The sequence below is a fragment of the Pieris napi genome, chromosome 22 (genome assembly GCF_905475465.1).
Source record: "Pieris napi chromosome 22, ilPieNapi1.2, whole genome shotgun sequence".
Classification (NCBI taxonomy): domain Eukaryota; kingdom Metazoa; phylum Arthropoda; class Insecta; order Lepidoptera; family Pieridae; genus Pieris; species Pieris napi.
This window is the reverse complement of record NC_062255.1, coordinates 6,395,549-6,414,248: the sequence shown is the minus strand read 5'-3', so window position 1 is coordinate 6,414,248 and position 18,700 is coordinate 6,395,549. Positions and strand designations below refer to the sequence as shown.

At 33.0% G+C, this 18,700-nt stretch overlaps 1 protein-coding gene across 5 annotated transcripts in view; it reads left to right on the top strand.

Moving 5' to 3' along the window:
* Nucleotides 1-18,700, top strand: part of LOC125060957 (dual 3',5'-cyclic-AMP and -GMP phosphodiesterase 11) — a 201,669-nt gene that overhangs the window by 145,032 nt on the left and 37,937 nt on the right. For all 5 annotated transcript variants that reach the window (XM_047666091.1, XM_047666090.1, XM_047666088.1 and 2 more), the window contains 2 exons: nucleotides 924-1,069; nucleotides 13,536-13,686. In XM_047666091.1, the coding sequence (XP_047522047.1) occupies nucleotides 924-1,069; nucleotides 13,536-13,686 (297 nt within the window). The remainder of the gene's footprint in view (nucleotides 1-923; nucleotides 1,070-13,535; nucleotides 13,687-18,700) is intronic.

Here is an 18,700-nt window from a genome sequence, read left to right as displayed (position 1 = left end):
GCTATTTATTCAAGTCTATTGATATAACGAATCATTAATTTTATCTTGAATTTGGGTTGAACGTGACTGACCCAGTGTTTGTTTGTTTAGATGTATTAGAAGAATAGATTGTGGTTGTAATAACTGGAATCAAAGAATTAAATTGGATTGTTTTGACGACTCATTGGTCTAGTGGTTAGTAGCCCTGACTGCGAATCCATGGGTCCCGGGTTCGATCCCCGGCTGAGACGAACATCGATGTGATGAGCATTCGGTGTTGTGCTTAGGTCTTGGGTGTTTAAAATATGTATTTATATGTCTATCTATCTATAATATGTATGTATATCCGTTGCCTAGTACCCATAACACAAGCTTCACCAGCTTAGCATGGGATTAGGTTAATTGGTGTGAATTGTCTTTAAATAAAAAATAAAAAAAAATTGTTTTAGCTATAAATTTAATACCATATTTTGCACTCTTTTAAATGGAATGGAAATGGAAAAATCTTGTCAAGGATCTGTCCGATTGCAAACCTAATTGTACATATGGCAACTTTTTGAATCTACCTATTGAAAAAACGATTTCAGAACAACATATATTTAAATAAAACTTATTTTACCTCATATAAATCGCGTGTATATCCGGAAAACCGAATATAGAATTTTACAAAAAGTAGTAGTATCACGTAAACGTAAGACTTTTAATTATGCGTTAAAAAGAAACAGGGAAAGGTAATGTTTCTAGAAAATGCTAGAGGACGCCTGATGCTCATGGGTTTTAGCTCATAAAAGGCCTAACAGCATAGATTATAAATCAAATAAAATGTTATATTTCTTTTAGCCACAGAGAAGTTAAAATTTCAGATCTTTATTATCATTTGCGCTACTTTTTACAAATTCTAACTACTCGTGTATTATTTATTTAGTTTTTATTATTATTTCCAGGTAAAGGACATTTGCAATGAACTGGAAGTACGGGTTTTATGCCATAAAATCCTGCAAAACGTTTCAATTCTTCTTGATGCCGACCGAGGCTCTCTGTTCCTCGTCCAAGGAGAAAAAGCCGCCTCGCCTAATCCGCAAAATGGCAGGTAAATTAAATTGTAAAAATCTTTAATGTAACTTTTTTTTAAATTTATATTCAGGCAGAGATACGTCGCTGTTATACCACTTCACTTTATTTTTAAGTACACATAGGATAAATGTACAAAGCTGATCGTGCTACGTGATCAAATTTTTTAGAATGTACGTGTCAAAGAATTAGTAGGTAACAAAACATTGGTTCTTGTACAAAATTCGTTCGTTCTATAAACCTTATGCGTTTCGTGAGTCTTAGATCAGACATTATTGTAGAAATTGCGTAGTAACATTACTCGAACAGCGATTAATTACTCTATGTCAACGGGACATTTCGTGATGTTGGTGAACGTGATCAAAGTGACAGAAATACAATCGAATATATTTGAATTGACATTTCGCAACTACACGTCATGTTTTACGCAAATCTGAATTCCTTCGTTTAATGAACAAAATCGATGAAATGGTTCTCTTTATGAATCTGTGGGGCAATATAACTTTCATTTTAAGTTGATAGGAGGGACAAAAAAATATTAACATTAAAGCTTGTTTACAGGAATTGAAATATGTAAAAGTACGGTAACAATAGACAATCAAACTCTGAAATATAGTATTGGCTTTTATTGATATAACTTTTACATATTTAAAGAAAACTCTCCATCTTTTAGTCGATACCAACTCCGGGGAAATAAATACAGATAATACAACTTTTTCTACAGCTGTGATACTTTTTGACAATCAACACCTTTTGTCTTTAGTCACTGTGACCACGCTGTAAAGCACGCGAAACGTCGGAAAAAAAAATTATGTAAAATTATTATAAGTTGATAACAATACCTCTGAAATATGTATTAAAATGCATACATTAATTATAGTAGTTATATTTTATCGATATAGCAAACATAACTGCCACATTATTGTCATTAAAGGCAGAGGAATGATCGTCAAACATTTTCAATTGAAGTTTTGGATTGTCTGCTTCGTACCTAATAAAATACATGAAAATGTAATCTCCTATAATGTAACCTGATACTGTCGAAAGGTTTCTCGTAAATTAAATAAAGAAATGTCAATGAAAATTTATTTCACCTGTCTCTCTGAAGAAGAAATACTTCAATTTGACAAAAAGTCTTCGCACCTGTAATTATATAAAGCAATTTGAGGTTTTGTTAAGAGGTTTCTTGCTGTACAGAATATATAATCTCCTATTGTATTACGGTATAGGAACACATATATATCAATAAAGTCATCGATCGGGATTTTTTTTTCGAGAGACCTCTGTGTGACCTACAGAGCTTTATAAAAAATATTCTATCAAAATGCTTATTAAACGTAGGTTAAGTTGTGAAAATCTTTATTTAGTGGACTTCATTTTATTTACAAAAGCTTTTGTCCCTAATCCGTTATCGTAGGATGGTATTTCCTACACGGCTTCCAAGCTGACATGATATTAAATTTCATACAAACAATAACAAGTGTTCCAAAACTGTCTTTGGTAAGCGAATATCATCCTTATTATTAACACGCAGTAGCAGGTTTAGTATGTCAATGTTTAAATGATCTGTGGCATAGATGTTGTCCTTCGTATGGCATTAATGATGTCGCCATTTGAGCCGGATTAAATAACTCAAGAGATTAGGCCTCCCAAGGAGACGTGAACATGTAATGCAATACATAAGGAATATGATATAAATAATGCAAGATATAACTCTAAAATGGATATAAATGGAATTGTATTTTAATTGGTGTGAGAAGTTGTTAAATTTGCATATATACGGGTGCCGTGAGCGTTTAGATATTTTTATATTTAAAGAAAATACTTTTTAACCGGATTAAAGTTATGTATTATTATAAATTTACAATTATTTAACATAATTTTAAATTTATCCGATGTTTAGCGTGCTTTACAGCGTGCGTGGTCACGGTGACTGAAGACAAAGGTGTTGGATGTCAAAAAGTATCACAGCTGTAGAGAATGTTGCATTATCTGTATTTATTAACCCGGAGTTGGTATCGACTAAAAGATGGAGGGTTTTGGCAAAAATGGCTCACGGTGTCCTCTATTTTCGCGGATTGTTAAATAAGAATAAGAATAATTTTATTTTAATAATTGTAAATTTATAATAATACATAACTTTAATCCGGTTAAAAAGTTTTTTCTTTAAATGTGTAAAGGTTATGTTAATCAAAGACAATACTATATTTTTATATTTTTTTACTAATTTACTAGATACAATCTGATCTAGGATCTGATAAAATTAATGTTGACAATACCTGTTGAATAAATTAATCTACTAATCGTTTAGCTAATGTACTCCTTAAATAATATCATTCAACCGTCTTCAGAAATCGAAAAGGAAATCTGATTACGAATAAACAAAATAGGAAAACAGCGAGATAAGTCATTTCCGGTGGAAAACTACAAACCAGCATATAAAACGTTTAGTACAGACCTTCTTTATTAGAGCGTGACAAAGGAAAAAAATCGGAAGTCCAGTGTTCGTACAAATGGCGTACATGCGACGGGGACCACACATTTTGTTGACTTAACGACGCGCGTCTTCGCTTTTATCCTCAACGGTAATCTAATGTAATGTAAAAATAAATATACCAGCTTACCCATCTGTTAGAAAGAAAAATATCATGTACATTATTTGTCGCGACAATCTCGAATGGATTTAAGTTTCAGAGATTTAGTCACGTTTTATAATTCAATTTTATAGTTAACTAGCTGACCGGGCAAACTTCGTTTTGCCATGTATATCATTTATAATACAAAATAGGGGTTGATCGTAGAGGGGTGAAAATTAGGAGTTGTATGTATTTTTTAATGCATAAGAAAATAATTTTATTCTAAAAATAAATTTTTTTTAGGGGTGGACTCTTAACATTTAGGGGGATGAAAAATAGATGTTGTCCGATTCTCAGACATACCCAATATGCACACAAAATTTCATGAGAATCGGTCAAGCCGCGACACGAGAATTTTATATATTTAGATTTTATGTCTTAAAACAAAATACACAAAGCGGATAGTAAAATACACCAAGCTTCGTGTTGAATTTTGGTGTAACATTAGCGTCTCGTTCTAGCTTTTAAACAACGGTTTTCCTCCACATAATATGATATTATGGATTCTGGGATGATATTTCGTGTATATTGTATTGTTTACATCCTGGCTAGAATCCAAGTTACTTAACTTTCTACAGCGTTATGTTCCCATGGGTGCGGTGGGCTAAAGGTCTCATCGCCTCAATCTGTCTTCGGTTACACGCTCAATTTCACGATAGTAATACTGTATGGAATAGCTGGGATGTCGTTATCCTTTCGTCTGTTAAGTGTACTTTTGTTATTGTTTGTGCTTGTACTTTTTCAATAGAGAAATCTATTGATTTATTCTCGTGCTCTCTATAAAACATTATATTTTATATATATATATAATACTAGCTGGTCTGGCGAACATCGTACCGCCTAACAGTCGATTCTTTTTTTTTTTTTTATACTTATTCTGCTATTCATGACACCGGTCTAGCTAGTAAGATAAAGAAAAGAAAGTTGATATTACAACAAATACATTAAGTCAAAAAATAAAAATTTACCTTCCCGGAACCCCTCCACTAAAACTTGAACTTTATGATATGGTATTAAAGTTCAAATTGCCTTTAAATATTATTACGAATATTTTGTATAGGAATATAGAAAAGTGTTGTTTTTAGACTTTTTCACTCATTTTTTTTAATCTTTCTCTCCGTAAGAACCATCCTCGTACTTCAAGGAATATTATAAAAAATATTGGTTGTTTGTAAAGTAGGTTTACGATCGAGATGTTTACGTGATAACGTCTTATTGGTGATATAAGTTTTTGGGAAGTAAGGAATTAATGAAGATAACAATTTTTTCAAATTTTAAATTACATCTATCGTTTTATTCACACTTTTGATGATAAATTTCGGGTGTAAAATGACAAGTTTACTTATTCGACTATGATATACATTTTTCTTCATACATTCACGGAATGACTGGCAGCGCTCGAGATGAGACGGGAGATCGGTCCGTCTCTCTCTCGTTATACCTGCGATCGCGCTCGTGAGGTTTTGGTGTGACACAAGTTTCTGAACATGTCACCCGACTAAAACGATTTTAAAGACGTTATCACGTCAAAAAGAATCAGACAAATCGGTCAAGCCGTTTTCATGTCATGTCGTGACAACGGAAAACGTGTTTCATTTTTATATATATAGATATCTATTTTAAGTGAAGTGTAAGTATTCTATTTGACCTTTGTTTTTAGTTATGTAGTGTTTCTTCTTACACAAATTCTTTACAGACAAAGCAACCATTGGATTTAATAAACGTTTCGGAATGTTCTTAACATTCTCCGCTAAATTGGTGTAAAATTAGACTAAAGGTCCAATTTACATACTCGAATATTTCGGGGAAGTTTTGAATTGTTATTAAATGGGGCGTGACAGTTAACGATCTTACCAAAGTTATTTTGAGAGGGAGTCTTGAACATAACCCAATGTTACCAGATGTCTACTAACTTGAATAGATAAAAGCTAATGGGGCAGGAGACGCTAATTCAAGTAATGCTATTGAATTGAAAATAGAGCTAGGAAGAGGAGACGCCTTGCCACGAGCGTTGCCTGGTATTTTCCTAAGTAAATAAACTTTAAAGTGACTTAGTATTTTTTTGTCTTAGCAGTTGATGCATTATATATTTCGAAGTGAAACGATATTGCGTGAGGTTTACACTTGGGTGGAACATTTTCATCGACGATTTTTTTGGATTGTTCTCATAATATTTTCTATTGCTAGCGAGTAAGTTTTTTATTATTTTATAAATTATACGTTAAGGAACATTTTATAAATTTCTTTTGTTGATTCTTTTGAGCTTTGGTATTTATAAAGTTGGCTTCAAAGTTGGCCAACTTTGAACTCGTGTAGATCTTGTTTTCATACTTCGCTAAACTTTAATCGCTTTTCACGGCCGTAAGTAAGTCTTGAAGATATTCAGCCTTAGAATGATTTTCATATTTCCTTTGTTTTCATTTACACTCATCTTAAATTTGGTAACTTATTATCATTTAATTCTTTGTTTTATTTTTATTCGGTCTGTCAGATATTTAGACTTCGAAAATGTAATATGTATTATGTTTGCGTTTCTATCTTAATATATATAAATTACGTGTCACGTTGTTTGTCCGCTATAGACCGAACCGATATCAATCAAATATGCACACCGTGTGTAGTTTGGTCCAACTTAAAAGATAGGATAGCTTACATCTCAATTTATACCCGCAATATTATTTTATTGCAAAATATTTGTTTATTATTTGATAGTCACAATTCTAACAGACGGCGCTGTATTGAAAGTACCAACGTTTCACATAAGCTACAATTTAATGGCATAACCACCAAAAAAGCATGGTGGTCCCCATTACTGGTGTTCTCCTACCGTTTTCCCTTGAATAGTTTGCTACTATGTAATATAACAAAAACTTTAGCCACAGCAACGCTTGGCCGGTTTGCTAGTATATATATATATAACTTCTTTTATACATCCCAAATTCTTAGAAATAGGGGTCTCAGAAAGAGATTTAATTTAATTCTGAAACGTCTCAGGCAGAAAACATCGCCCAAAATTATTTTCGTCGTAGCGAGATTATAAAACCTACATGCGATAATCTCATCACATATATATATATAACTTCTTTTATACATCCCAAATTCTTAGAAATAGGGGTCTCAGAAAGAGATTTAATTTAATTCTAAAACGTCTCAAGCAGAAAACATCGCCTAAAAATATTTTCGTCGTAGCGAGATTATAAAACCTACATGCGATAATCTCATCACATCGAATGTTGAATCTAAATGAGACAAACGAAACACGTCTTCAGAACTGGCTGATAAGTACATCTCTATTGGCTTATCCTGTAAGGTTAAGGTCGAGGGGGTGAAGTGCGGGGGGATTAAGTGGAACGCGTTTGGGAATTTGGGAGATGGCACGAGTGTTGATAATAGCGATACAGTTTCCTTCGTGTGTGTTGAATAATTTTTGTGTACGAACAATTCTGAGATAAAATAGAATCGTGGTGAGTTGTACTGGTTGTATGTAATCGAACCTAGAAATGAAATGGAAATTTAATGGTGTTATAAATTTATGTTTTTTGAGCAGTGTTGGCCTAGTGGCTTCAGCGTACGACTCTCATCCCTGAGGTCGCAGGTTCGATCTTCGGCTGTGCACCAATGGACTTTATTTCTATGTGCGCATTAACATTCGCTTGAACGGTGAAGGAAACATCGTGAGGAAACCAGCTTGCCTTAGACCCAAAAAGTCGACAGCGTGCGTCAGGCACAGGAGGCTGACACCTACTTGCCTATTAGATTAACAAATGATCATGAAACAGATACATAAATCTGAGGCCCAGACCTAAAAAGGTTGTAGTGCCACTGATTCTTTTTTTATATAAATTTAAGTAAAATTTTGATTTAGATTATTTTTTGAAGTAAGCGAATACAACATAACTGAATTATGAAGTGTATATGCTGAATCTTTAATTAAATTGAATAATTTAAGTAAAAACCTTCAAATGAAGAAAGCCCGTCTGGTTATCCAACACAATCAGATAAGTGGACTTCCGATATATTGATGACATCGACATTGATAAATATTAATAAGGAAGGATAGTTATACAGTATATGCATATTGCGGTTATAAAGATAAATTATTATTTTATAGCTTCCATAAGTGTTATGACTCTTACCTCCGCGTTTGTAGGATTAAAAGCTTAGTACACGGAACAATTACTTCTACCCCATGGGATATTATTTAGCTTTTTTTTTCTTCTTGATATCCTACTTATCTGACCTTTGACAGATGCATATCTAAATATATATAAATTACGGTTTAATCTAGCTGTAAAGATCTTACATCTTATTTTATACCCGCAATATTATTTGTGTATTATTTGCCAGTCACAATTCTAGGCGCTTTGTTGAATGTACCAACGTTTCACATGAGCTACAATTTAATGGCATAACCACCAAAAAAGCTAGGTGATGCCCATAACCGTTTTCTCTTGAATAGTTTATTACTATGTACATATAACAAAAACCTTAGCCACAGCAACGCTTGGCCGAGTCTCCTAGTTTAAATGTCTGCTGTACCAAACCTATATTCAAATTATAATGCTCCATTCTTATTTATCGATGTCGGCTATATGCACATTTCATATTATTTTTCGCGAGTTTTTTTTTTCTTGACAAATTCAAATGATTAGGTAGCTCACTTTGAATAAAGTGCTTACTGCTGCCCGTGGAAAATTACAACCCCTAATGTGCTAGCGGATGTGTTGCCGGCCTTTGAGGGAATGGTACGATGTTTTCTTGAAGGTCCCTAAGTCGTATCGATTCGATTACCTCTACTGGCAGCTGGTTACGGAGAGGTGATGGTGTCCGGCAGAAATTGCCTTAAAAAAGGAAACTATGGTTTTATCATGAAGACGAACTATATACAAACACATGACTTTCTTATAAGCTCGTAATGTTAAAGTTTTTAGAATCTTTTTGTAGTACCTGTTAGAGAAATATACGAAAAATTGTCTCTAACATATATATAGTAACTCATTAATCTTGATACAAAATGGTTACTTATTGTCTTGGAAATTGAACCCCAACGGATTATGTTACGCAATTTAACTATGATCAAGTACAGCCTTGTGAAAATGGACGAGAATTTTCAAAGAATAAATTGATCACTGTCATTATTCTAAGGATAATGTCTAGCTCTGCCGCAAATCGCCACAAATCTTCTTGCACCGTCATCATTTACAAGGCTCTATCGTAAAATTCCTTAAGTCTTACGGTTTTGTCTACTTGCATTTTGACATTTTTCTTGAGTTAAGCGTAAACAAAATCTAAACGTTTAATAGATACGAAAGACGAGACATTTCGAAATATTCATAAACATGCCTTTATTAAATAAGGTCTAAATCTATTACTAAAGTACTGACTGAAACACGACTATTTAGAGTAAAACGGTATAATCTATATATATAAAAATGAAACCCGTTTTCCGTTGTCACGACATAACATGAAAACGGCTTGACCGATTTGTCTGATTATATTTTTTATAATATTCCTTGAAGTAAGAGGGTGGTTCTTACGGAGAGAAAAATTAAAAAAAATTGAGTGAAAAAGTCTAAAAACAACACTTTTCTATATTCCCATACAAAATATTCGTAATAATATTTAAAGGCAATTTGAACTTTAATACCATATCATAAAGTTCAAGTGTTAGTGGAGGGGTTCCGGGAAGGTAAATTATAATTTTTTGACATAATGTATTTGTTGTATTATCAACTTTCTTTTTTTTATCTTACTAGCTAGACCGGTGTCCCGAATAGCAGAATAAGTATTTAAAAAAATAAAGAATCGACTGTTAGGCGGTACGATGTTCGCCAGGCCAGCTAGTAATAATAATAAAATAATACATATTTGTGGTTAATAGGATCATTTTAATTATTCAACAGGACAAATATTAACCCTTTCTGTACTGCACGTGAAACGGTTTTTGTTTCTCGTTAGTTCCTCTGACGCTGCGACACAAAGTGAGCCTTCTTTGAGAATCTTGATCTAGGTACTGACTTCGATTTCTTCGTCCGGATAATAATGTTACTTTTTTGTAAAGTAAACGTTTGGATCCGGTTAAAATGTAATTAGATTTGATACTACTCTGTGTTCTTGTGACTTGAAATTTTGCAAACATAAAAATTCAAGCGTCAGTAACTAAAGAACTATTTGAAATCTTACCCAATACTGTATTTGTGCGTCGAAAACATGAAAGATAACCCCGTTTTCATAATAGCACCCTTTTGCCTAAAGCTTCCAAATTCATTAGCATTCTGAACACGTACATTTGAAACACAAAGATCTGTTTTGCTGTACAAAATACAGTATGACGGGATTTATCTTTATCTTACTTAATTGATAAGGTTTTTTATAAGGAATAAGTGCAGCATTATTTTAGCATTTGTATTTTTTGTATGTAAGCAATAGATGTTAGGAGAGATTTTTTTAAAAGCTTAAAGTTAGTCGCTGAACTAATATTACACTGCTTGAAGACGAGAGACACAAAGTAATCAGCGTTAGGTACCAACTATTTTATAAAGTAGGTTTTATTTTGTGGTTCTTCTAGAAGTGATTCTGTGGAGTTAACGTTCATTGGACCAATTATACAGTATATATTGCTTTTTAACTGGCGTCTTATCACGAACTTTATACTAATAATCTTAAATATTCTATTATTGGTTTTGTCGACTTTTGCTAATTCTAATCTAAAAAAATACTTTAAACTTTTATATTATTTTTAATTTTGTGCTTAAGCTTACGAGAATCTAACTGCTAAGAAACATTTTACCTCGAGTCAGGTAAATTATACATTCGCATTAAAAACTGTTTCTTGGTTTAATAACATAAGTTAGGTAAAAATTCCCTTGATATTTTAAATATTCGGGACGGACCTATATGCCACACACACACTTTGCCACATTTTTCCACACAAAATATCTCATCGTGAGGTTCAGAGGTCCATAGACATTCACAAAATATTTTACTACACAATAATCAAAATTATTGGTAAGGACGAGATGATAGTTGCCATTTCTAAGGCAGTTTTGCCGCTCACAACCACTATGTGGAACCAACTGCCCACTGAAGTATTTCCGAACCAATTCGACTTAGGGTCCTTCAAGAAAAGAGCGTACCAATTCTTGAAAGGCCGGAACGCACTTGCGAGCCTTCTGGCAGTGTGAGTGTACATGGGCGGCGGTATCACTTAACATCAGGTGAGCCTTCTGCCCGTTTGCCTCCTATTACATAAAAAAAAAATATACACGCTTGTCGGGTATGGGTGCTATGACCTGTCCATTTTCACAAACATTCTGAATCTGATCCAGAAACGAGTAGGTTAATCGTCTGGTCTACTATTAACACTGTTTTGATTATGTGTAGTAAATGTAATATATCAAAAAAATCAAAAGAAGTATTTCATGTAGATATTATCGAAAAATTTATTTGTCGATAACAGTGATTGAAAGGCGAAAATAACATTCGAAGCTTTGACTCAATTTGAGTATCAAATAACTCACTTTGAATATTAAGATAAAATGTCGCATGATTTTATCGTGATGATAGAAATCGAGTGCCAGTACAAGGTTACCGATAGAACCCATGACCAATAATGACCATGTTCCCCCTAGAACCAACATCAAATACCCCTAAAAATTTTAACTCGGTTTAGAGGTTATTTAATATGCAGAAAAGATCGTACCAATTTTTAAAAGCCGGCAACGCATTCATGAGACCTTTGCCATTTAGAGTGGCCATGGGCGGCGGTATCACTAAGAATCAGATGAGCCTCCTGCCCGTTTGCCCTCTGTTCTTTAAGAAGGTATAAACGCTGCAACCATATTTATTTTATATAGCTAATATAATTTATAACGCGTTATATAATTAAAACGTAAAAGCATTAGATTTTATCTAGATTTGTTATCGGTTGAAGACACCTAATTAGTTTATGACTTATATTTATAATGGAAAATTTAGTTCCGTAAATATTAAGTTTGTCATGATAGTGGAAGTCGTAACTGTACTGTTTTAACTAATGTATTAATTTGTCTCTGTCTGTCAAATTGGGTTTTTGTTGTGATGGAAAGAGACAGTTAGTAGTCCAGCTCAAATGGTCTAATAAGATGATATTTTTGATGAATTATGGGTAGGTTAGGACTTAGGACACAACAATTAACTATTGATTACATAAGATGTCATGTGGAACATGGTGTAATGGTTGCAGGTCAAAAACATTGTGTAAAACAAAAAACTTGGCGATTAAAAAGAGTGCCGGAGAGTTTATTGCCAGTTCTTCTCTTATTTTCTACGCCGTTGATTTGAGAACTGGTAGTAAATGTAAAATTTACTACCAGAAGCATTTCATATATATTTATTTTTTGACGTTCATAAGTGTACATTGTGTTACCTATATGAATAAATGATTTTGACTTTTGAACTATTGCCGATTATGAATTTTACTTAACCCCATAGCATGACCCTATCCATATTTGAAATGCTAGATTTTTCCTTACAACTATTGTTCGTCACGAACCCAGGTTCTCATGTGTGTTACTGTATATATATAATACTAGCTGATCCGGCAAACGTCGTTTTACCATGTATATCATCTCTACTATATAAAAATAAGTCGGGTTTTCCTTCCTGACGCTATAACTCCAGAATGCACGAACCGATTTCCACGGTTATGCATTCGTTGGAAAGGTCTCGGGCTCCGTGAGGTTTATAGCAAAGAAAATTCAGGAAAAATTTCAACAGAAAAGTGGGATCACCAAACGAAATGTTACATAAAACGAAGCCAAGACGAAACGGAGTTCGCCGAGTTTGCTAGTTAATAATAAAAAATAGGGGTTGATCGTAGAGAGGTAAAAATTAGGGGTTGTACCTATGTATTTTTAATGCTGCATCATAAAAATATAAAAATATTTTTTTTACCTAATAATTAAAAAAAAAATTTGGGGTTAAACCCCTAACATTTAGGGGAATGAAAAGTAGATGTTGTCCGATTCTCAGTTATACCCAATATGCACTCAAAATTTCATGAGAATCGGTCAAGCCGTTTCGGAGGAGTTTAACCACAAGCACCGCGGCACGAGAATTTTATATATTAGATGATAATTGAAAGCCTTATATCTGTTTAAACTTTATTGTACATAATATTTCATAACAATATATTGACAAAAGTTGATTTTATTAAATCCTAACTATTTCCGATTAGAAATTCCTCGGACAAGCTTGGAATTCGATTACAGTCCTGTCTCGCGCATGTCTTCCAGGCAGATTGTATGATTGCCTATACAAATGTCTGATTTAATGAAAACGATTCTATGAGTAACATCGAGATTTAGCTCGAACTATGGCTCCCGTATATGAAATTTTACTATTGACATATTTAGCGCATCATATGGTTCAATGTCTAATCAATGAAAGATTTTTATTTATCGGTTGCTTATATAGAGACCATAGAGACTTTTCGCTTTTTTAGAATCAAAACCTAAGTACTAAATTTTAAAAATCTCAAATTTTTCTTTCCATAAAAACATTCCTCTAAGTTCAAGGAATAAATAAAAAAAACTCTAATTGGTCCTGCCTTCTTCGGGATTTGCGCTTATATATATTTAAACACCGAGTAATTAGTTATTTTATTTAAATAAACCATATATAACATATATAAAACCTTTACCTTAGACGTTCAAATGCTGTTCAGCAATCAGCAATGCTCAGAAAGAAATTGTCACCTCAAGTTGACATTATTTTTCAACAATACATTAAATTCAATAATAAATTGTTTTACAGTAAAAGGAAGCTAACCCAATCGTACTGCCAATTAAAAAAAAATCCTTTTCACAGATGCCTGGTGTCGAAGCTCTTCGATGTCTGCTCTAAGTCAACTCCAGAACAGATGGAACAGCTTGAGGAGATCAGGATACCATGGGGTTCAGGCATCGTTGGCTACGTGGCGGAGAGCGGCGAACCCGTGAATATACCTGATGCGTACAAGGTATTTTCTAACAATACACATATGTTTAATTAAAAGTTTTCCTTGCTTAACTCACCTCAACAACGCGCAACAGTAGAATATGGAGGGGTATAAACCCCTAATTGTTGCACTCAAGTCTTCATCTACCAGCTCAGCTTCATACTAAAAATTTTCAAGCATATATATATATATATTTTATTACCGCGCGAAGTTCAATTTTTAGAAAATGACGCAAGCAAATGACTTCTATATCTAAGAGAATTGATTGCTTTATTTAATATTGTATCTATGGGTCCGTATTTATTTTGTTTTGTTTCCAAGAAGAATGATGAATGATCACATTATCACTATGGAATACGAGGGGTATTCCATTCCATACTTTTACCACGATAATTTTCGTTATCCATATTAATGATTTATAGATCATAAATTTTAAGACGAATATAAGTCAAGGATGATAAATGACAGTAAATTTAATATAACAGGATAAAGGTCCTAAGAGAAATTGTCTTTCAGAGTTCGAAAAGCATTCGCAAAGTGAAAATGATTGATAGCCCTCAAAGTAGATAAATCGCTTTTAAAATTTATCTTTTTAGCATAAAATATTTGTTTAAGCGCTAATATACTTTACGATTAAGTATTATAGATTTTTGTACTCAAAGAACGTGGCTTTTACTAATATAGTTAAAAGTGGATTATTTTTAGTAATACATATTTTACTATTAAGATACTTGATATTTATTTTAGATATAGTGTTATCGTTGTACTTACAATTAGTTGCACTAGTAAGGTCTGTATTACCGCGTTTTATGTACACAAATATTATAAAGAAGAAAAAATTGATTGTTTGCAATGAATACTATAGGACTGATTGAAAAAAATCTCACCATTAGAACCCTACGTTATTCCTGATGAAGATATGTTATAGAATATTTTCGAAAAAGTTATATTTCTGCATAAAGTTTCGATACCCAAGGTGTTTAAAAGTTGACTATAATAATGTTCTCCGACTAAAGAATTATTAAACGAATAAAAGACTGTTATTTTAATCATACAGTAATAAGTATATCTTGTATATCAGTATAAGTATGTATGCTAAAATTCTACTATGTAAATGATATTGTAACGAAATCATGATATAATTTCGGAAAAGTGAAAAATTCGTTTCTCAGTGAATTTAAAAATAAAACATCTTTAATTTATAATTCCCTGAACGATATGCACTCTTGGTTCTAAGTGAGCCGTTTTATAATTTCCCTAGCAATATTTCGGAGTTGTGAATAGTGAATTCGCTTTGTGTTGAACTCGTAAAAGAAAAAATATCTTGGTCTGTTTTTTAGTTGTAAAAACTGCTGCAGGGGAAAATTTTTAAATGGTTTTTTAACCACAATATTTTACGAAATCCTTGTTTGTATATAAGTCATATATATATTACCTTTTATCGCTTTAACAATATTTTGCTATGTTGTCTCTAGTGATTAAACCTGTGCTTGTGTATTGGATACCCTCCAATATACTATTACTCACCAATATACTATTACTCACCAATATACCCACCAATATAATATTTTTATATTTGCGTAAACTTTTCCTTGACTGTTTTAGTCTCAATACAACTTATGTCAGTCACCCAAGGCTGACTTACTTTACGACTTACGAAACCGTGAAGAGTGATCAGGCACAGAAGACTTTAATTACCATCCGGCATGAACCAAACTCAGCACCCTTTTGACATAGCAGAGTTAGTTACCTTACGCTAAAATATTTACCCAAAAAATAATGATTTTTATTTCCAAATAAAGACCTGTATAACGCCATACGAGAACAGAATAGCTGTGATATTCACAAAAAACACTTGAATTGAACTAAAAATCATTTATCGTAAGTTTTAATTAAATGTCGGTGACATCTACGTATTTGCAATGTGGAAAAATTCTCGTAATGATAATTGAAGTTGTTTTTAATCACATTAAGTGTAGCTTGTTTGAACAGAGTTAATTAATATGGAAAGTACATTGTTGTTATCCATTATTTATATTAATTGGTATTTTGCATGATAAAATAATTTCCATGGATATATTCTTTCGTTACTATTGCGAAATATTTTCTGCAAATCATTTATAATCTAATACTATTCATAATCGTATATCGAGTTTATTCATAACTATAAATAGGTTTTAGTTCTGAAATCTGTCATTTTAAAAACCTCTTTTTATGAAATCAAAGAGAAACGTTTTTAAAAATCTTTAATTTAAAATACTTTAAATAATACTAATGATCATTAAATTAGATATGGAAAGCAAGAATTAACTCTGATTCGATTAAAAATTCAATAAAATCTAACATAAAATACATGCGTAAAAAAGTGACAGAACCATAAAGGTTACTTCTCAAAAAAGATACATATGAAGCGTCATTTTTCTATAGACAGGTTGTTGATTGATTCCAAGACGTACGAAAATATTTATTCTTGTACTTGAAGCTCAGAACGTGTACCTCTTGTCTTGAGTTTAATATTATGATGTAAATGGAACATGATGAATTAATCCCAGATTGACCTTGAGTACAACAAGCCGCAATTGGCCACTTACATGAGTCAACCGCAGAGGCGCCACAGTAACTCAACCGACCACTATGCATATACTAAGTGCTTACTTAGACCCTAGGGCATTTCAATATTCATAACGGTTTTACCCAATTGTAAAGGATAAATTAATATGAAAGATATCGTTTAGTTTTAGGGATGACTCGTATCTGACATCTAAGTCAGCACGCCATTAATTTTTTTGAAGTGAAACTTCTTTATCGGGGTTGGAAAAAAATTTAATGTAACATTTTTCGTTACGCGTCACATTTTTCCGTTACGCGCCATCTTTTTGAAGTGAAACTTCTTTATCGACGTATGGGAGAAATTTTGTAGCAAATCGTCATGTTTTTCAATGATAGTAATAATTCTATTACAATTAATGAAATTCTATAATAATCTTCGTAGTAATAAGGTAAAATGAAATATTTGTATTCATGTCTATGATAATAAAAGCCTTTTGTTAAACTTTATCTAATTTAACGAATTTCTGTATAGTTGCATATAGTAGATCATTTTTCGAAAAATAAGATCATAAAGAAGTTTCACTTCTTACGTGTGTACCTACACCTAGTACACGCACAATTTTTTTCGTTCTGTCGCGAGATTTCTGCGCTATACTGTATAATTTGCGGCAACTCTAAATGGGTTGATTGATTTCATAAATGAAAATATTCTATTTTTAAAATAATATTAAACATTTGGGTCTATTTATATTATCTTTGTTGTCTGTGGTTAGCACATAAACAATCTAGGTGTTCTTGTTTATTTACATACAGTATTATATCACCTAATTGTGTATTGAAGAAGAATAGATAGACAACTTTTTTCTTACCTAAAGTAGTAAATAATTAACACGAAATAAACTCAGACTGATGAATCTCATGTAAAGAGATTCTATCGCTTTAGGGTTTGCAAACTAAGCAATATTTATGTGTAAGTAATTTATTATCGAAGCCAATATTACTTTCACTGTTCCCAAACCAATATAAACCCTATCGGAGTTCATGAAGTGTGCAGATTGATGGCTGGCCATTTGTTGTAGGCCGCAGGAATTATTCATGTGTACTCGGTCTTACGCTTACGTCACTATTGTTTAATGTTACAAGGACTCGATTAATAAGGGATATGTTAGTACGGAATTGGAGCACTGTTGTTGTAAAGCTTGCAATTCTCAATCCGGAGGTCGCCGCACTTGGCACACAAATTCTATTACAGCAAGGAAAACTGCGTGAGATTATCATGTCTTAACCGTGAGACGTGTGAAAACGATGAAAAATCGAACGTGATCATATTTAAATATTACTTATATGAGCAGTGTTGCCCAAGTGGCTTCAGCCTGCGACTCTCATCCCTGAGGTCGTGAGTTCAATCCGGCTGTGCACCAATGGACTTTCTTTGTGCGCATTTAACATTCGCTCGAACAGTGAAGGAAAACATCGTGAGGGAACCGGCTTGCTTGCCTTAGACCCAAAAAGTCGACGGTGTGTGTCACAGGAGGCTGATCACCTACTTGCCTATTAGATTGACAAAATATCATGACACGAATACCCTACCCGGCCCTAAAATCAGTGGCACTACGACCTAAAAAGGCTTTTTTTTAGTAAGGCTTGACATCAGATTCATATTATTTTATTTATTCATAATTTCTTATTCCTAGTCACTAGCGAGAAGATTGAAAGAAACGAAAATATAGGAATTAGTGAATTAGTATGAGTGCACGTTTATCTTAAGTGCTAAACAGTGGTAAGTTAGAAATGCTAGTAGAGAATAACAAAGTGTCTTTCCCTTAATAGAAACTGTAAGTTGTATTGGACACTTTCTTATATTAAACATCCTTTTTTGTACATTAGGTTAGACTTTTACGCTAGATGTGTGTGTGTACCAACCTTTTTCGTGCCATGCCCCAGCTTATCCTTTTCTAAAATTCTTATGCGCCCCCCTATGTAACATACATAATTTTTAATATCTAAAATTGAATTGCTCACTTAAGAAACCTTGATGATAGGATTTAGGAAGAAATTACTTGGAAATTGTTTTTCAACTTATGCAATTATAATTATTTATTTATGCAGTATTTTTTTTTCTTTGATATTAATTCAAGTTTTTTCTTTGATAAATTAAGTCAATCTACCAGACCCAGACTAACTCGCCTATATAGTCTGTTTCACTCTAACGCGCACCGGCTGCACCGATCTCGTCGGAGAGATGTGAATACGCAGTATGCGTTCTGTCCCGCTCTAACGCGCAAGGTTTTTTTCGTTACGGAATTTCTGGATTCGGTCTCCATGCTCGAGGCCCGCGATAGAAGCTATGCAATATCTTAATACATTTTGGAATAGCTCCCTTTAACTATCAAATTCCCCCCTGTGGGGCGTGGGCCCCACGTTGGAAAACACTGGGCTAGATCGTTATGTTAAATGATTTCTCAGTGCAGATACAATTAATAGC